Below are 19602 nucleotides of genomic sequence, written 5' to 3' on the forward strand. Positions count from 1 at the left end.
ACTTAGAGCCCTTTCTGAGCGTTTGCTTGTCACGTATCACAAATGTTTTAAATTTTGTAGGATTGCAGTTTTTTCCTACAGCATTTTAAATGTTATTAAACGTAGACTTTTTTCTTTAATTGTTTCTGCTTTTGAAATAATGCTTAGAAAAGCTTTCCCTCAACTTAGGAATTACATTTTTTTAAGTATTTTTAGAAGAATTTTTTTTGTAGTTTTATTTTTTTTTTACCTATAAATCTTTAAATATAATTAATTGCAACCTAAAGTGAGCAAGTTGGATCTTGCTTTGTTCTGAACGGTAGTCCCAACATTATTTACCAATTCATTCTCAAATATTCCAGGGTCTAGAGTCTTTATTCTTAATATAAAAATGTTATACTGCATTTGATTTTTTAACTACTTTTCATGTCTTAGGACATTTACATGTAACTTGCATCTTTTCGATTCCTGCAGGAGAGATTCACTCAGGACACACAGCCCCACTATATCTATTCACCCCGTGAAATGACCCGGTGGGTGCGAGGTATCTTCGAGGCACTGAGACCCCTGGAGACTCTGCCGGTGGAAGGCCTCATTCGGATTTGGGCACATGAAGCCCTCCGTCTCTTCCAGGACAGGTAAAGCCAAGGCTCCGGGTAGCTCCATGCTCCCCTACGTTGACCCTTCTGACCCCCCGAGTTAGGGTCTGCATGAGGCTGGCCTGCCCTGAGGCAGGCTGAGCTGGTGAGGAACAGGAGTGAGGTGGCGAGGGCAGCCTTGCATCTGGAGTTGATCACGGCCGCCCCCACGTATGAGACCCCGACGGCCCTGCTGGTTACCGTGTAACCTCGGGCAAGGCACTTTAACTCACCTCTTTCACTGTTGGGTGGGCCCCACACAAGGTCAGGGCACAGAGGTCACAGGTGAATTTCAGTGCCTTCTAACAGCAGCCTGGGGTGCAGTTCCGTAACCACCACCCCTTCCTCACCCTCAGTCTTTGCTCTCATCAGAGGATTTGCAGCTGTATCTCTGGGACTTTAGTTTTCTCTTTTTACCTGTAGGCCACTTATTTCAAGTCTTGCAAGTTTTGACATTTTCTAGTTAAGTGACCAGTACTGAAGGGAGAGACTTGTTAATGGCTGTAGTGGTCAGCTTGGATCGTGGAAGGTTTTGTGGTTTGAACCGTCGTAAGTCTCAGTAAAAAGTTGAGTCGTTTTCTCTCTCAAGGCATCTTAAAAATTATTGACCTTTTTTTTTTTTCATTTATTTTTGGCTGCGTTGGGTCTTCGTTGCTGCGCGCGGGCTTTCTCTAGTCTGGGCGAGCGGGGGCTGCTCTTCGTTGCGATGAGCGGGCTTCTCACTGTGGTGGCCTCTTGTTGCGGAGCACGGGCTCTAGGCACGAGGGCTCAGCAGTTGTGGCACACGGGCTCTAGGCGCGCGGGCTCAGCAGTTGTGGCACACGGGCTTAGTTGCTCCGCGGCACGTGGGATCTTCCTGGACCAGGGCTCAAACCCGTGTCCCCTGCATTGGCAGGCGGATTCTTAACCACTGTGCCACCAGGGACATCCCTATTGACCTTTTTAAATCAGAATCTTTTTCTTGTATTCTTTGTTTATAGTTCTGTGTAATCTTTGTTTTATAGTAAATTCTTAGTCTTTGTAGTTCCTGCTCTGTCATTTTTATTGATTTTTCTTATATTGTTAATTTTATGTATTTTAGCACTGCAGTCCTTCATAGCCTTTCTGGCTCATTTTTGATTAGTGAGAAAAAATTAGACTTGTGTTGCTTTAACTCTAAACTTCTAACAAACAACAAATCTTAACTGATTTACTATTTAGTGCAGCACCACGATTTCCTGCTGCAAACTATTTGGGGAAATGTTCTGCCCGTGAACAGGTTACTCGGAACAGAGCAAGAGGGGCTGCAGAGTAGGAGCAGGAGGGCAGGAACTTGATGGCAGGGCAGGTCCCCTCAGTCCCGGAGTAAGTGTGAGGTTGCCCGAGGTGGCCCACCTGTAGAGGACACGGTCCCAGCAGGACAAGCTCCTCTGACCACTCGTGGCCTCAGCTGTGGGTAGTCATAGGAGTTGGTTAATAGTTACTCCCCTGGCAGAACCCAAGGCAGATGGTTCCCTCCAGACTAAGAAATACTTAAGCCTTTGGCAGTTACACGTCTGGACCAGTTATTCTTGCCTTCAGGCAGCTTTTCTCACCCACGCTTTCGAGGAGTCTTGGAATATTGCGTTGTAGATGACTCAGTTCCACGCCAGCCTCCGTGGAGTTCTCATTTCCCACAGAGCTGCCCTGCAGAGAGCCGGGGAGAGAGATGAGCTGACCAAGGCAGAGCGGGGCACACGAGCCCTGGCAGCCCAGCTTTTCTCTCGTATTGGGGCTCTACCACTTTAAAAGGCGGTCCTTTTTGTGTTATGTGAGCTACCTTCATTCTCCCTTCTTTAATTAAAAAAAAATAATTGGGCTACAGTATCATTTTTACATTTCTTAACATACCAGAGATATAATTTTGTTTAGATTGAAATTTCGCAGTAGCAGTTGTGCTTCTAAATTCTGGTTGGCTACAGTAAGTACGTGACATGCTCATTGGACCTTCACCTGGTAGCCTAAGTTATCATGTATTCAGCTGCTCAAAATGTACCTCCCACACCTATAGGGACAGTTAGAGTCTCACCTGCTTGCTCTGTGGTTTTCTCTGTAAGCCTTGTGATTCCAAAACTGTACACCTCGTAGTTCCCTATTTCTGTTCCCATAATGCCCCTTAATACTTAAAACATTTATATTAAGCAAGCTTAGAAACTAAAATGAAGTTTTCATTTTGTAAATCAATGTAATTAAACATTTTTAGAGGAGTTTTTTTTTTAAGATTTTCATATTTAATATCTAGGTTTCGGATTACTTAAGTCGTCTCGAGTTCAGAGTCTTAGGTTCTTCCATTTGTAGAAAATGAAAATTTCTGGTAGAAGACTAACGCCAGCCCTTGGAGGAGCCCACAGCACCCACAAAACCCAGTGTTTTCTCACCACGGCCTCTGTCTTCTCTCCCGACAGACTTGTAGAAGATGAGGAGAGGCGTTGGACCGACGAAAATATTGATCTGGTTGCTCTGAAGCATTTCCCCAACATAGACAAGGAGAAGGCAATGAGCCGGCCCATCCTGTACAGCAACTGGTTGTCAAAGGTAACGCGTCTACATCACATTAGGAACACTTTCTTTGCTCCTGTCCTTCTAGTTAGCATTACCTTCTCATCAGAAACGTCTTTGCCTTGAAGCGCACTATGAAGGAAGCTACGGCTATAGGCATGATGGGCCACGTATTTGCAGCCGCTGATAATTTAGGGCAGAGAATCCCAGGACCGTGGCCGCTCCAAGAGCTGTGGATCCAGCCAGCAGGAGACGGGGCTTCAGTGAAATCAGGGCAGTTAGGGATAACTTGTGTGAAGATGTTTCGTATATACTAAGATGCTAAACAGAGTGACATTTCCAGAATAGCTGTGAGCTGCCGTATTCTCTGAAAAGGAGAGCCGACATCGTAGGAAGTGACAGTCTTGATGTGCATTTCCTTCGGTAGGCGATGCTGATTTAGGAATGAGGGCAGCCTTGCTTTAGGAGCTCAGTCTCATAGGGTGGATGGCCCCATCTTGGGAGAGCTGACCCTGACACAGGGGCTTAGGCAAGTGTTCATAGGCCTTCATCTGAGTGTCAGCAAGGGCATGGCAGGCACAGGGCCTGATAGAAGCAAAGGCACAGAAGCAACAAGAACAAGAGAGGTTTGCTCAGCGTTTCTAGAATTTCCTATTTATTTCTAGACTCTAGCTACTAATCCTGTTTCACTTATGGGCAACATCTTCTCCCAGTGGCTTGTCTTTTCACTCTCTTTATAATGTCTTTTGAAGAACAAACATTCGTAATGGAATATCGTTTAAACCCTTAATCCATCTGAATTGAGTTAGCGTATGGGGTGAGCTGTGGGTTCATTTTCCGTTTTGCATGTCCACTGGGACTCTGCAGTGTCACACTGTCACGTGGGCTTCCCCGTGCGCGAGAGTCTGGTACAGAGCTCTGTCCTGTCCATTGGCCCACTTGCTGCTTCCTGTGCTGAAACCACGTGGTCCTGACCACAGTTACAAGCCCACCTGACAGGACAGTCCCTGTCCAGAACACCTGGTTCTTAAAGGGGTGGGTCATCCTGCCATTCTCGGGCTTTTCCCCTTCCAAACGAGATTTAGAATTGGCTTGTGAAGTTGCACCAAAACAACGTCCACCATCCACCACTGAGATTTTAACTGGGATTACATTGAATTTGTGTGTGATTTGGGTGGAACTGACCTTTTTAGTTGTGTGTTTTTCTCTCCATGATCATGGTGTATCTCTTCATTTATTTAGATGTTCTGTGATGTCTTTCACTGAAGTTCAATTTTCTCTGTAAAGATTTTCCGTGTCTTTAATCTCATCCTAGTTTACTTATATTTTTGTTCCTATGTTATAAATACCTGCTTTCGTCTCATTTTTTGACAGTTTCTTAGTATATGGAAATATAATCCACTTTGCTGTAAGAACTAAAATGATTTCTTCTTCGTAATTGGATCTTACCTTTTTTCCTACAGGATTACATCCCAGTAGACCAAGAAGAGTTAAGAGATTATGTCAAAGCCAGGCTGAAAGTCTTCTACGAAGAAGAGCTCGATGTTCCTCTGGTCCTATTTAATGAGGTGTTGGACCACGTGCTGAGGATTGACCGGTGGGCTTTTTGTTGCTGCAGCCTCACCACTCACCCGAGCTGCTCTCGATTTGATGGGGGGCGGGGGTCAGGCCAGGCCTCGTGCTGTCCTCTTGACGGGCCTCCCACGCCCCTGCCTTCCTCTGCCAAGCGACTTCCGCTTCTTAGTCCAGCTCTGCTGAGCCGAGCTTCCCACCGGCTGCGACTACAGCCCTTCACCCTCCTGCTAGCATCGGCCTGTCTCCCTCGAGTCATCAGGGTGTCCGGGGGCAGCGCCATGTCTCTTTGACCTTTGCCACCTCACTGGACCTGGCAAATAACAATTGCTGTACAAATGTTTAGTGTACAAATTCAAGTTAAAACGCGTTCCAAATGTTGTAGACTAATCCTGAGAAGGTTTAGGACTTGAGTGTCAGAAGGGGAGTGGAGCATAAAAGCCTAACTCTGTCTTCTGTCTGGTAATGTTTCAGAATATTCCGCCAGCCTCAAGGCCACCTGCTTCTGATCGGGGTCAGCGGAGCGGGCAAGACCACTCTGTCCCGTTTCGTGGCCTGGATGAACGGTTTGAGCGTGTACCAGATTAAGGTGGGTCTGGCCACAGCCTCTCGGCCCACAGCACACCCTGCGCATGCACGCAGCTCCTTGAGCAAGAGCGGAGCTGACCTGCCCCGCTTCTGTAGGTCCACAGGAAGTACACGGGGGAGGACTTCGATGAAGATCTCCGCACGGTGTTGAGACGTTCTGGCTGTAAAAACGAAAAGATAGCTTTTATAATGGACGAATCCAACGTGTTAGATTCTGGATTCCTGGAGCGGATGAACACCCTGCTGGCCAACGGAGAGGTAATCGGTGACACGCCGCAGCGTGTTACCTGGCGCCGGGTTCCGAGGACCGGCCAGCCACGGTGCCGTTTACTTCCTAGGTTCCCGGCCTCTTCGAAGGAGATGAGTACGCCACCCTGATGACCCAGTGTAAGGAGGGGGCCCAGAAGGAGGGCCTGATGCTGGACTCGCACGAGGAGCTCTACAAGTGGTTCACCAGCCAGGTCATCCGCAACCTCCACGTCGTCTTCACCATGAACCCGTCCTCAGAGGGCCTCAAGGACCGCGCGGCCACCTCCCCGGCCCTGTTCAACAGGTACGCCGAGCCCACTTGGCTCTGCTTTCCGAGGGGCAGGCCCTGCTCTCAGGAGCTGTTTCGAGATGTGGGCATCTTTTTCAGGTGTGTGTTGAACTGGTTTGGGGACTGGTCCACTGAAGCTCTGTATCAGGTCGGCAAAGAATTCACGAGTAAGATGGACCTGGAGAAGCCGAATTACATCGTGCCTGATTACATGCCAGTCGTGTATGACAAACTGCCGCAGCCACCGTCACACCGGGAAGCCATCGTAAACAGCTGTGTGTTCGTTCATCAGACTCTTCACCAGGTGGGTTCAGTTTTTTGGGGGGCTTGTTTTTTGTTTTTTTAACACCTTTATTGGAGTATAATTGCTTTACAATGGTTGTTAGTTTCTGCTGTACAACAAAGTGAATCAGCTATACATATACGTATATCCCCATATCCCCTCCCTCTTGCGTCTCCCTCCCGCCCTCCCTATCCCACCCCTCTAGGTGGTCACAAAGCACCGAGCTGATCTCCCTGTGCTGTGCTATGCGGCTGCTTCCCACTAGCTATCTATTTTACATTTGCTAGTGTATATATGTCCATGCCACTCTCTCACTTCGTCCCAGCTTACCCTTCTCCCTCCCTCTCCCCGTGTCCTCAAGTCCATTTTCTACGTCTGCGTCTTTATTCCTGTCCTGCCCCTAGGTTCATCAGAACCATTTTTTTTTAGATTCCATATATATGTGTTAGGATACGGTATTTTTTTTTCTCTTTCTGACTTACCTCACTCTGTATGACAGACTCTAGGTCCATCCACCTCACTACAAATAACTCAGTTTCATTTCTTTTTATGGCTGAGTGTGGGTTCAGTTTTGAGATCATGAGAAAAACAAAACTAACTGCCATACTAACGTAAAGCTAAACTGATATAAAAGTAGACCCCCAGGTGCTTTGGATTTGACACTGCAAATATCAGTTTGACACCATCACCCACAAAAGAGATGCCTGTTTCTTACCTGTTTTCCTACCTCTGTCAATGACGTCTCACCCCGCCTGTCGCCCAGCCGTGTGTTCCGGAGCCGTCTGGCCCTTTCCCTGCCCACACTGATTCCATTTGCTTCTCTCGCTGCCTCTCTGGCCAGACCTGTGTTCTTCCCCCAGAGCAGGGGTCACGCACTGTCTCTGCAAAGGGCCAGATGCCAGCTGGGCCCCTGCACGGCTGCCCAGCTCTGCCGCTGTGGCGCGAGAGCAGCGTTGCCACGAGCGAGCGTGGCCGTGGGGCTGACACTCCGCGTGCAGAGGCTGCGCTGCAGGGTTTGACCTGCTGGCTGTGGTTTGCTGCCCCTCCTTTAGACTCTTTTTGTTAGACAAGTCCAGTCTGCTCCCCTCTGGAAGGCTCTGTGAAGACCGCTCTGAGCTTGTGGGTGTCCTGCTGGCCCTGCCCTAGCCCTAGAGGTCGGAGGAGCTCAGAGGTGTGAGGGCGCCTTGCAGTCCCGTGGGAGCCTGAGCTAGACTCCATCTTGAGTGATGGGACTCCCGGGGCTGGGGCCGTGCCGTCGTGCCGCACCAGCACAACAGTTATTCTCTGAGGTTAAATCGCAGAGGACGAACGTCCCGGAGACCGAAGAGATTTGACTTTTTTCCAAAAGGCTAATGCTCGGCTAGCGAAGCGAGGAGGCAGAACCATGGCCATCACGCCTCGCCACTACCTAGACTTCATCAACCACTACGCCGACCTGTTCCACGAGAAGCGGAGTGAGCTGGAGGAGCAGCAGATGCACCTGAACGTCGGGCTCAGGAAAATCAAAGAGACGGTCGACCAGGTACCTCACGGCCTGAGCGGCATTTTCTGGGGCTGGGCTAAGGGAGGGCCTCTTAATTCCCTGATGTGGTTTTTGTTCCTCAGGTAGAAGAGCTGCGTCGGGACCTCAGGATAAAGAGCCAAGAGCTGGAGGTGAAGAATGCAGCGGCCAACGACAAGCTGAAAAAGATGGTGAAGGACCAGCAAGAGGCTGAGAAGAAAAAGGTGCTTCTTTGTGTTTTGGGAACCGTGGCCTATGTGGGCCAGGCGTTCTCCGTCTCTCACTCATGAGGGAGTAGGGAGTTTAGTCTGAGACGGGTTTTAGGGTTGAACGGGTCTGTGGTGGGGGCAGGGTGTGTGTGTGTGTCTGTGTCTGTCTGCCTGTCTGTCTGTCCCGGGCGGCATGAGGAGTGCCGTTTTAGGACTCAGCAGATGAACCAGTGCTAACCCCGGAGCTGAGCCGTCCTTCCTCTCCAGGTCATGAGCCAGGAAATTCAGGAACAGCTGCATAAGCAGCAGGAGGTGATCGCAGACAAGCAGATGAGCGTCAAGGAAGACCTCGACAAGGTGGAGCCGGCCGTCATCGAGGCCCAGAATGGTGTGTGCACCCTGTCAGAGGGCTGGCTCTCTGGGAAGGGTGGACAGGTTAGGGGGCAGCGTGGCCTTCCCCCAGAGGTCCCGGCAATGTACGTTTCCAAAAGCGTCATTGATGAGTCTCTGAAGCCTTTTCTAAATACTTAAGACTGTCTTCATCTCTTAAAGCAGAGTTTCCGTAAAGCTAGTCTGCTTTCACCATAGGGAAACCCTTTTCATAAGAGAAAATTGACAAAATAAGCTTTTTGTCAGTACATTTTTTAAAATCTGGTGATAATTTCATAAATATGCTATTTGTAAATCTCTGGCTTGAATTTCATCCAGAAATAGCGTAAAGTAGGCAGTGTTGCTATCTTATGTATAATTATTAGAGCGTCCTGGTCGTGGCCAGCGATGACTAACTTAATTATTGGTAGCAGTCCCCGTCCTTCCTTTTCCACCCCATGTACCTGGGAAACGCTGCAGGAGGAGCGCAGTGACCCGGCGTCCTGTCTTAGTCTGCAGTCTGCCCGGTACCTAGGCGGGTACCTAGGCGTGGCCTTAACCCTGGGCCCCTTCCTGCCCATCAGCCTTTAACTTACTTCAAATAACCCAGTTGCTTGTAGTTTTCACATTACACCACAAGAGAAATTAAAATGCACCATAGATTTTCATTGAGAGTTGTACTTAGATGAGAATTTAATTTAGCTCTCACCTGCTGAAGAATTACTTTTAAAAAGTGCTTTAATGAAAGTTCAGGTTAGGAAAATGTGCATTTCAATTTATGGAAAGCGTTGGTCATTTTTTTTAGAACTGTTAATTCCACATCTTCACCCCAGCCGGTGAAGACAACTTCTGAATTGTGGCAGACTGAAAAGGTCTTTGTTCAATTGGTGTAAAATAAATGAACCATTTTGCTTTTTTTTTTAATACTTAAATCTTTATAGAGGTAAAGGAATTAATGAGGATTTGTGAGACATTTTTAAAGATGCTGTCCTTTTTACAGAATGTTGCGATTTAGGCTTAGTACAGTAAGATCTCTGTCATTATATTGGCCACTTCAGCTATTCCAGAGGGTTTTAGGACAGAACATCCCACATTCACTTGGATCTTCTGCGCACTTGTCCCTTTCCTGGTGAGAGTCAAAGTGTCTGGCTGTGCTCTGGTCCCCTCCTCACCACGTCCTTTCCACCCCACCCTCTTGTGCTCCCGCCACGCCCAGCCGTGAAGTCCATAAAGAAGCAGCACCTGGTGGAGGTGCGGTCCATGGCCAACCCCCCTGCCGCCGTGAAGCTGGCGCTCGAGTCCATCTGCCTGTTGCTGGGGGAGAGCACGACGGACTGGAAGCAGATTCGCTCCATCATCATGAGGGAGAACTTCATCCCCACCATCGTGAACTTCTCCGCCGAGGAGATCAGGTGGGTGGCGCCCGCTGGGGGAGACCGTTCTGGTGGCGTGAGGTTCTCGTGTTTGCTTGTGGCCTCGTGTCCTGGCTTAGCGCACACAGAAGGTAATGTCAGCTCCTCAGTTGCACAAACACCCTTCCAGGCCATGTCCACTCAGACCAGTCAGATTTCCTCCCCCCGTTCCTGACAGTAGTTCCCTGACCCCTTCAGCTCTGTGAGCCGAATACTGTTCCATCCCCACGAGTGGCCATGAGCGCGGAGCTGGCCCTGAGCCTGTCTCCTGTCGGGGAACAGGCAAGCGGCGGGAAGGTGAGAGTCCTTCTCGGCAGCAGTGTCCTCGTCACCTGAGAACTAGGGTTGGGCTGGCTCCTCCTCCGTGGTCACGAGCGACAGATGGGAGCTGGCTCTAGTCTTTACATTTCGATTTCCTAAAAACTCTTCTTTACTTTTTGCCCTGCACGTGCTTAGGAATACAATTCCTCTTTTGCAGTGATGCCATAAGGGAGAAGATGAAGAAGAACTACATGTCCAATCCTAGTTACAATTACGAAATCGTCAATCGGGCCTCCCTGGCCTGCGGGCCTATGGTTAAGTGGGCCATCGCACAGGTAATCAGCCTGGCTGGGAACCCCTGTGTGAGGGGGCCTTGTGTCCGGTCCCTTTTAAAGACAATCGATCTGCCCTCCGCAGCTGAACTACGCCGACATGTTAAAGCGAGTGGAGCCGCTGCGCAACGAGCTGCAGAAGCTGGAGGACGACGCCAAGGACAACCAGCAGAAAGCCAACGAGGTGGAGCAGATGATCCGCGACCTGGAGGCCAGCATCGCCCGCTACAAGGAGGAGTACGCCGTCCTCATCTCTGAGGCCCAGGCCATCAAAGCCGACCTGGCTGCCGTCGAAGCCAAGGTAAGGTGGTCGTCACGAGCGCGTGCTTTCTGCCGCCCCCCTGAAACGCTGCCGTTCGGTGTCCTTCACCGTGCTGTGCTCGCCGGCCTCGCCGGGGGAAGTGCTGAGAGTAACAGACGACAACACAGGCTGCACGTACCGTGGTCATCCCGGGGAATTGGCTCTTTCACGTCCACGGGGGTCCTGGTGACTGTTTCCTGTGCGTTTACTGAGTGGCGTTAGGTGGATGCCAGCCGGGCAGTCTGAAGCCGGGGGATCCCTCTCCCCCGCGGCCAGCTCCGAACCCGTTTGTTCTCCCGCCTTGGGCTTCATAAGTGGCATCACCGAGGGCCTCCTTGTCAGGGTCTCCCGTCCCTCTGCTTGTCCCTTCTGCTGTGGTCCCCATCGCTCTTGCCCACACTCCTCCTGGGTCCTCAAAATAGGCACTTTAGCCTCCTGCCTCTGGCGCCTCTTCCCTCCAGGTCAACCCTCCCCTGGAGGTTCCTTCCACCTGCTTCCTGCCCGCATATCTGCTCACACACACGGCTCAAGGCTGACACTTAATTCTCTACACTCATCGTATGCCCTCAGATTCTGAGGCTTGTGTCGTCCTCAGCTGTGGGTGATCTGGGTCCCAACCTCCTTCGGGATCTGAACCATGAGTGTGCTTGTCTCTCCTGCCCTCCCAGACCCTGCCCACAGTGGGCAGGAACAGAGTTGCACTTTTCAGCATGAAGCCTGTGTGGTTTTCTTTTTAGGTGAACCGGAGCACCGCTCTTCTCAAGAGCTTGTCAGCTGAACGGGAACGATGGGAAAAAACAAGTGAGACTTTCAAGAACCAGATGTCCACCATCGCCGGGGACTGTCTCCTGTCGGCTGCGTTTATTGCTTACGCAGGTTACTTTGACCAGCAGATGCGTCAGAACTTGTTTACCACCTGGTCCCATCACTTACAGCAAGCCAACATCCAGGTAACCGTCCGCAGGGAGTTTCAAAGAGGTGGGAGCCAAAATGAGGGTCGGTAAGCTGTCACCATCTCCACTGGGAAGCCGCGCCTGTCTGCGTCCGGAAGAAGAGGGTCCGTAACTGCTGTCCCTCTCAGTTCCGCACAGATATCGCGAGGACGGAGTATCTGTCCAACGCTGACGAGCGTCTCCGCTGGCAGGCCAGCTCCCTACCTGCAGACGACCTGTGCACGGAGAACGCCATCATGCTGAAGCGCTTCAATAGGTGCGTGCTTGTGCGCAGCGAGGGCGCGGGTGACAAGTCTTCGTGTGCAGTGCTCCCCTTCTCATTTCTTTTCAAAACACCTTTAGGAGAGGTGAATAGGACATTGGGAGGGTCCGCATGCTCACCTCTGATGGTGGGCTGTGCACGGTTCCCTTTTTCTTATGTTGTGACTGTCCAAACTGTCCTACAATGAGTGGTTCTCGTGTAACCTTTTTTTTTTTTAATTAATTAATTATTTATTTATTTTTGGCTGCATGGGGGCGTTCGTTGCTGCCCGCGGGCTTTCTCTAGTTGTGGTGAGCGGGGGCTACTCTTTGTTGTGGCGTGAGGGCTTCTCATTGAGGTGGCTTCTCTTGTTGCGGAGCACAGGCTCTAGGCATACGGGCCTCAGTAGTTGTGGCTCGCGGGCTCTAGAGCGCAGGCTCAGTAGTTGTGGCGCACGGGCTTAGTTGCTCCGCGGCATGTGGGATCTTCCCGGACCAGGGCTCGAACCCGTGTCTCCCCTGCATTGGCAGGCGGATTCTTAACCACTAGGGAAGCTTCATGTAACCTTTTGAAATTAATGGGCATGGCTGTGTATTGGGCGAAAATCAAAACAGACCCTCTCGGGAATTCCCCGGCGGTCCAGTGGCTGGGACTTGGTGCTTTCACTGCCAGGGGTGTGGGTTCGATCCCTGGTTGGGGAACTAAGATCCCCCAAGCCATGCAGTGCGGCCAAAAAACAAAAACAAAAAACAGACTGTCTCTTAAAATATTACAAGAATTGGAAGTGTTTAGCTAGAGAGAGAGTTAAGGGAAGCTGCTCCCTGATTTTGGTTTAAGGAGGGGGCCAGAGGAGGAGGAGGAACGGGCCTGCAGCCGAGGGGGCTAACAGTGCAGTTCAAGGACTGACCCTCCTCTGTGGCAGCTCCCAAACCCAGCCACCCTGGGTTTTCTTTCTCTTTCAAAAAACTGATTCCCAGAGTCCTGTTTAACCGTATCTGCACATCTTGGAACCTTTGAGCCCTTGCTGTACGCCACTGTCCCCAGGACACAAAGAGGAACCAACCCTCAGGTCTCACAAGTGGCGCGGGGTCTCGCCAGGGGGCGCTGGCGGGAATGTCCATCCGTTGTGGCGTCTATGAAGGGTCTGTGCGGGGGCTGCATTTGTCTTACATGGAAATGCATGCTTCCGGGTGTCCCAAAGCCCGGCACTCGTGAAGAATGACGCATCTCAGAACATTCACAGGACAGAGTGTGTCCTACCAGAGGCCCGGAAATGCCTCTGACGCCCCTCGTTGGGGCCAGTGAACAGGTCACCGTGCGTCCCCCCCGTTGGGAGGCCAGGGGACCTTGCAGATCCGGCCCTTCGTCCAGAGCCGGCGTGTGAGGGTGCTTCCGGCAGACGACAAGTGTGGGGTGGTGTGCTCCCCCAGGGACACACGTGTGTCTGTAAACACGTAAACCTCCTTTGTGTACATGGACCAGAAACCAGTGACCAGGGAGGAGGGGGGAGGGGTGGTTCTCACCACTTGCCCTTTCGTAGCTTCTGAATTTTGTACAATCACGTGTGTGTATTATGTTTTTAAAATTTTTTTGTTAAGCGGCTGCGTGACCCTGGACAAATGATGTTCGCCTCTCTGTGCCCCTTTTTCCTCCTTTGTGAAATGGATGTGAGGATAACACCTACCTTGTAGGGTTATCGTGAGCATTGAGTGAAGAGGGTCCTGGGCAGCGTGAACTCTTCATAGCCGTCAGCTCGTGGGGCTGCAGCAGCAGTGGTGTTGATCCCTGCCCTCCAGGAGCTGGCCCTGAGAGGGGCAGCAGTGAATTCTACAGAAAACAGTCATCCTAGTGCAGTGTGCTCGGACTTCTTAGAGAAACATCTGTCCCAGAAAGAAAAGAAGCTTTAACTACAGCCCTTCTTAGCAGAGTCTGTGGTTTAGTTACCTCTCCATCATAGAAGTTCTTCAAAACAATGATTTTAGTATTAAGCCTTAGGTCACGTCGGTCTCTGCTGATAACCCTGGAACCCACAGCTGAGTGTGGGACAGCCTCCCCACCATCTTGTCAAGCTCTGCCTACCACGTCCTCGTGCTTCCTCTGGACCCCTAACCTACTTCTCTGGGGCCCATCCTCAGGTATCCGCTGATCATCGACCCCTCAGGACAGGCCACAGAGTTCATCATGAATGAGTATAAGGACCGGAAGATCACACGGACCAGCTTCCTGGACGACGCCTTCAGGAAGAACCTGGAGAGCGCGCTGAGGTTCGGCAACCCCCTTCTGGTCCAGGTTCGTGTGCATCTCAGCTCTGCAGACCCGGCTTCCCAGAGGGAAGGCCCTTAGGGCTGCATTTAGGTTTTTGCAAATGCAGTTGATGTGAATCACATAATACGTGCTACTTTTTGAACTTTGCAAGACGTCATTTGATATGAAAGCAAGGTTAGGGGATTACCCGATGGTCCAGTGGTTAGGACTCGGCACTTTCACTGCCGAGGGTCCGGGTTCAACATCTGGTCAGGGAACTAAGATCTCACAAGCCGAGCAGTGTAGCCAAAAAAAAAAAAAAAAGAAGCAAGGCTAAAGCTCTGAGATAGATCTATAAAAAATCCAGCAGAAGCAGTGTTTGCACTTAAAATTCTAGTTGGTCTAGATCGTCAACATCCACTGGGACAGTGACGGAAACGTTCTTCAGCCTGTGCTGAACTGCATGGCGGCCCCACTGTTGAGCGCTTCACGGGCCAGCGTGACGAGGAACTGAACTTTTAAGTAGCCACACGTGCCTAGTGGCTGTGTATTGGGCAGCGCGGGTCTAAATAGATGGGTGGCTTCTGGGGAGATGTATTTATCTGGAGTAGGAAGTCAGTTATATGGGTGAAAATAAACACTGTAAAACTCTCCGTGTCCATAACACCTCACATACACACACGTAGGACGTGGAGAGCTACGACCCAGTCCTGAATCCAGTTTTGAACCGTGAAGTCCGGCGAACCGGGGGCAGAGTGCTGATCACCCTCGGCGACCAGGACATAGACCTGTCGCCGTCCTTCGTCATCTTCCTGTCTACCCGCGACCCCACGGTAAGGGGCGGGCCCTCCTCTGTGCAGACGGGGCGGCCTTAGGCGAGGCCACGGATGTGTAGCACAGCTGCCTGCTCTGTCGCCCCTTTTGGCAGGTCGAGTTCCCACCTGATCTCTGTTCCCGGGTTACTTTCGTCAACTTCACCGTCACCCGTAGCAGTTTGCAGAGCCAGTGTCTCAATGAAGTTCTCAAGGCAGAAAGACCTGACGTGGATGAGAAACGTTCCGATCTTCTTAAACTCCAAGGTATGTTTCTGGATCCATAGTTCTCGGTGCAGGTCGGGGGCCTGAACTTTCACAGGACGAGGGCGCGCCAGGGTTGTGTCGGACACATCGCAGAGCGCTCCTCGGAAAGAACGTAAGTCCTGTAGTGAACTCTGGATGTTCTCATCATTTAAGGGGAATTTCAGCTGCGCTTACGTCAACTAGAAAAGTCTCTGCTACAAGCTCTGAATGAGGTGAAAGGGCGCATTTTGGATGACGACACGATCATAACGACCCTGGAGAACCTCAAGAAAGAGGCCGCCGAGGTGACGAGGAAAGTCGAGGAGACAGACATTGTGATGCAGGAGGTGGAGACCGTGTCCCAGCAGTACCTGCCGCTGTCCACCGCCTGCAGCAGCATCTACTTCACCATGGAGTCGCTGAAGCAGGTGAGCGGCGCCGCGCCCGGCCGGGGGCTCCCGCCCCGCGTGCACAGGCGCTAACAGCCACCTCCGCCACTTCCAGATACACTTCCTGTACCAGTACTCCCTGCAGTTCTTCCTGGACATCTACCACAACGTCCTGTACGAGAACCCGAACCTGAAGGGCGTCACCGACCACACGCAGCGCCTCTCCATCATCACCAAGGACCTCTTCCAGGTACGGCGCGCGCCTGGCGGTCCCGGGGTGCGTGTGCGTGTGCGTGCGTGCGTGTGCATGCGCGTGCGTGCGTGTGCATGCGTGTGTGTAGTGGGGGGCTCGGGAGTAGTTCTCCAGGATCGGCAGTGCTTCCTGCATTCGGTTCCAGGTGGCGTTTAACCGGGTAGCTCGAGGCATGCTGCACCAGGACCACATCACCTTTGCCATGCTGCTGGCGAGAATCAAACTGAAGGGCACCATCGGGTAAGTCGGCTGCCCCGCCTCACTTTCCACCAGAGAACGTCGTCATTTTGCAGCCTGCCTACTAGCATTTTCTGATGGGATGAGTTTTTTTTTTCTTCTTTAAGCCATTATTGCTCTTTTCTTTTTTTTTAAAGGATTTTCTTATTTATTTATTTATTTATTTATTTATTTTTGGTTGTGCTGGGTCCTCGGTTCGTGCGAGGGCTTTCTCCAGTTGCGGCAAGCGGGGGCCACTCTTCATCGCGGTGCGGGGACCGCTCTTCATCGCGGTGCGCGGGCCTTTCTCTATCGCGGCCCCTCCCGTCGCGGGGCACAGGCTCCAGACGCGCAGGCTCAGCAATTGTGGCTCACGGGCCCAGCCGCTCCGCGGCATGTGGGATCCTCCCAGACCAGGGCTCGAACCCGTGTCCCCTGCATTAGCAGGCAGATTCTCAACCACTGCGCCACCAGGGAAGCCCCATTATTGCTCTTTTAGTGACAGTAGAAGTGAATCTGAGAGACCCCAGCTGACTGTTGCCCCCTTCCCAGGGAGCCCACCTACGATGCCGAATTCCAGCACTTCCTGAGGGGGAAGGAGATCGTCCTGAACGCTGGCTTGACGCCCAAGATCCAGGGTCTGACAGTGGAGCAGGCCGAGGCGGTGGTGAGGCTGAGCTGCCTGCCCGCGTTTAAGGATCTGATTGCGAAGGTTCAGGCAGACGAGGTAAGTGTCTTGTGAACGTTCCCAGGGGGAAGCTGGCCTTACTCCCAGGGAGTCGCGCGTGTCGTGTAAAACCCAGAACGTTGTGTGGTGTTTACTCACATCAAACATCTGACACGTTGGTCCCAACCTCTCTGCCCAGAGGTGGGCTCTGCTCCATGGCGACACTTCCACTGTTGTCCCCACAGCAATTTGGCATCTGGCTGGACAGCAGCTCCCCAGAGCAGACGGTGCCTTACCTCTGGAGCGAGGAGAGCCCCGCAAGTAAGCCCCCCGAGGCCTCCCCCGTCGTTTTCATTGCGGACCGGAGTGTGAGACTGGGCTTTGCTGCTCGAATGCAGGGACGCTCCCCAAAGATAAAAAGCCATTGATTCCTGAGATAAGTATTTCAGTGTTAAAACTTAGGAGACGGCTGAGGCGTAAGAAAGCAAAAAACTCCCAATTCCTGTTGCAACTCATGCTTAAAGACCAAAAAAGAAATAGATCAGAAGGTCCTTGCCCAGCATCGGGGGGAAAGCGGCTGGTTTCGAGCATGTTATGCGAGGCTCTGGACCAGACAGGCCCCATGATGGGGAGGAAGAAAAGGGTGGTGTCCAGCGCGGCTGCAGCTCAGTCGTGGGCTGGGGGGTGTCTGTGATCTTAGACGTTCCTGAGAATCTTCAGGGTTCTCCACAGATGGGTGCAATGTAGGCATTTAGAATCAGTAACCGTTCATCACCCACAGACCCAGGCGCAGGTCCTGTCACGGCTTTTCCCAGAGGGCTCGGTGACAGCGTGGCGGTGGTGGCAGTTCTCAGGCAGGGAGGACAGAGCGGGCGTCGTGGCGTCTGGGGTGCCTGAGCTGAGTCTCGGACGCTGAGGGTTTGCAGAGCGAGAGCTGGGGGCAGGAGCATCCAGGCGGGAGAACATCGCCAATCTGTGCTGCCACCAGCCCCCAGCCCTTCTCACGGCCTCGTTTCAGCTCCCATCGGGCAAGCCATCCACCGGCTGCTCTTGATTCAGGCCTTCCGCCCCGACCGCCTACTGGCCATGGCTCACGTGTTTGTCTCCACGAACCTCGGGGATTCCTTCATGTCCGTCATGGAACAGCCGCTCGACCTGACCCACATCGTGGACACGGAGGTGCGCTCTGGCCCCGCGGACTCTGAACCGGCCCGTTTTCACGAGCCCCTCCACAGGGCTCTCCTCCCTCGACAGGTGCGCTGTCGGGTGGGATGCTCTCTCAACCAATTCCGACTTCCTGATCTGCAGGTAAAGCCAAACACCCCTGTCCTAATGTGCTCTGTGCCCGGTTATGATGCCAGCGGGCACGTGGAAGACCTCGCAGCTGAGCAGAACACACAGATCACGTCCATTGCCATTGGTAAGGGTGCTTGGTCAGTTCCACGGGGGGCACCCCAGACTTCAAGGTGGGTGGGCGTTGAAGTCCAAGTCCGCGTGCTGACACTAAGCTTTCTGGTACCAGGCTCGGCAGAAGGCTTTAACCAAGCAGATAAGGCGATAAATACAGCCGTGAAGTCGGGCAGGTAGGCTTGTTTGGTTTTGCTTTACAAGGCCCGAGTGCCCAAGAATTCAGGCCGGAAAGGTGAGGTGTGGCTGCGGCCTTCTCCCTGCCCTGCAGGTGGGTGATGCTGAAGAACGTGCACCTGGCCCCGGGCTGGCTGATGCAGCTGGAGAAGAAGCTGCACTCGCTGCAGCCGCACGCCTGCTTCAGGCTCTTCCTCACCATGGAGATCAACCCCAAGGTGGGCGGCACGGAGGGTGCGAGGCGGTGTGCGAGGTGCTGGTTTGGCACCTCTGTGTCCGTGTGCACGTGTGTGTGAGCTGAAACGCACGTGGAAGCCGCGGTCACGGGTGCCGTGTCTTGCGCAGGTGCCCGTGAACCTGCTCCGAGCGGGCCGCATCTTCGTGTTCGAGCCGCCCCCGGGCGTGAAGGCCAACATGCTGAGGACATTCAGCAGCATCCCCGTGTCTCGGATATGCAAGGTGAGCGCGGGGGCTCGGACGCGAGCTGGGGTGTAGCGGCCGCGCAGACGTCCGGGCACCGAGGGAGACCGGGGCTCGGCTCGCGGGCAGGAGAGCACTGTGGCAGGAGTGGTGCGTCGCTTCTGTGTTTCTTAAGTGCTGTTTCCTTTTGTGCCTTAATCCACCTTTTCTACCATATTTAGAAACTTGTTCTCTCCTATGTAATTTTCTGTTGGCTAAATAGCTTATCTTAACAGCATAGTTGGGAGTACATCTTTATTAATAGAAAAATTGGCGTAGTTTTCTTCTAACAACAATATTCGTGTTAATTACTAAGATCACAGTGGTTCCAACGTTAGTACGTGGAAAGCTCTTTTTAAGACTTTGATTCTGACAGGATCGGCACTATTTTCTTAGATAGAGAGGGGGCTGCGTTCTGGTGATGCTCTCCTTGCTAACTTCCCCGCCTAGTCTCCCAACGAGCGTGCTCGCTTGTACTTCCTGCTGGCCTGGTTCCACGCCATCATCCAAGAACGCTTACGATACGCACCCCTGGGGTGGTCGAAGAAGTATGAATTCGGGGAGTCTGACCTGCGGTCAGCCTGCGACACGGTGGACACGTGGCTGGACGACACGGCCAAGGCAAGCGTGGGCTGTGCCGTGAGAGGGGGGACTCGTGTACAGGCGGCTGCCTGCCGTGAGTGTGAGGGAGGAGGAGCCTCCACCGCTGTGACCAGCCCCTCCCGCCCCCCCAGGGAAGGCAGAACATCTCTCCAGACAAGATCCCCTGGTCGGCGCTCAAGACCCTGATGGCGCAGTCCATCTACGGTGGGCGGGTGGACAACGAATTCGACCAGCGGCTGCTCAACACTTTCCTGGAGCGTCTGTTCACCACCAGGAGCTTTGACAGTGAATTTAAGCTGGCCTGCAAGGTCGACGGGCACAAAGACATCCAGATGCCAGACGGCATCAGGTGGGCGCCCGCCCCTGGGACCCACAGGGGAGGCACAGGGCGTGTCCGCCCCGCGTGTAACGGTGCTAACGGCGCGCTGCTTTTCC

General features: G+C 52.5%; 1 protein-coding gene across 1 annotated transcript in view; it reads left to right on the top strand.

Moving 5' to 3' along the window:
* Nucleotides 1–19602, top strand: part of DYNC1H1 (dynein cytoplasmic 1 heavy chain 1) — a 67535-nt gene that overhangs the window by 43656 nt on the left and 4277 nt on the right. Inside the window, exons 42-71 of the mRNA XM_057543698.1 lie at nucleotides 454–617; nucleotides 3041–3170; nucleotides 4598–4731; nucleotides 5181–5295; nucleotides 5391–5552; nucleotides 5633–5847; nucleotides 5932–6136; nucleotides 7464–7637; nucleotides 7721–7840; nucleotides 8093–8213; nucleotides 9411–9606; nucleotides 10085–10202; nucleotides 10285–10500; nucleotides 11238–11450; nucleotides 11582–11709; nucleotides 13830–13983; nucleotides 14625–14771; nucleotides 14867–15017; nucleotides 15171–15424; nucleotides 15501–15635; nucleotides 15784–15878; nucleotides 16407–16581; nucleotides 16767–16842; nucleotides 17540–17700; nucleotides 17830–17941; nucleotides 18044–18104; nucleotides 18200–18323; nucleotides 18451–18564; nucleotides 19015–19185; nucleotides 19299–19516. Of these exons, the coding sequence (XP_057399681.1) occupies nucleotides 454–617; nucleotides 3041–3170; nucleotides 4598–4731; nucleotides 5181–5295; nucleotides 5391–5552; nucleotides 5633–5847; nucleotides 5932–6136; nucleotides 7464–7637; nucleotides 7721–7840; nucleotides 8093–8213; nucleotides 9411–9606; nucleotides 10085–10202; nucleotides 10285–10500; nucleotides 11238–11450; nucleotides 11582–11709; nucleotides 13830–13983; nucleotides 14625–14771; nucleotides 14867–15017; nucleotides 15171–15424; nucleotides 15501–15635; nucleotides 15784–15878; nucleotides 16407–16581; nucleotides 16767–16842; nucleotides 17540–17700; nucleotides 17830–17941; nucleotides 18044–18104; nucleotides 18200–18323; nucleotides 18451–18564; nucleotides 19015–19185; nucleotides 19299–19516 (4559 nt within the window). The remainder of the gene's footprint in view (nucleotides 1–453; nucleotides 618–3040; nucleotides 3171–4597; nucleotides 4732–5180; nucleotides 5296–5390; nucleotides 5553–5632; nucleotides 5848–5931; nucleotides 6137–7463; nucleotides 7638–7720; nucleotides 7841–8092; nucleotides 8214–9410; nucleotides 9607–10084; nucleotides 10203–10284; nucleotides 10501–11237; nucleotides 11451–11581; nucleotides 11710–13829; nucleotides 13984–14624; nucleotides 14772–14866; nucleotides 15018–15170; nucleotides 15425–15500; nucleotides 15636–15783; nucleotides 15879–16406; nucleotides 16582–16766; nucleotides 16843–17539; nucleotides 17701–17829; nucleotides 17942–18043; nucleotides 18105–18199; nucleotides 18324–18450; nucleotides 18565–19014; nucleotides 19186–19298; nucleotides 19517–19602) is intronic.

The sequence above is a fragment of the Balaenoptera acutorostrata genome, chromosome 3, assembly GCF_949987535.1.
Source record: "Balaenoptera acutorostrata chromosome 3, mBalAcu1.1, whole genome shotgun sequence".
In the NCBI taxonomy this organism is placed as follows: Eukaryota; Metazoa; Chordata; class Mammalia; order Artiodactyla; family Balaenopteridae; genus Balaenoptera; species Balaenoptera acutorostrata.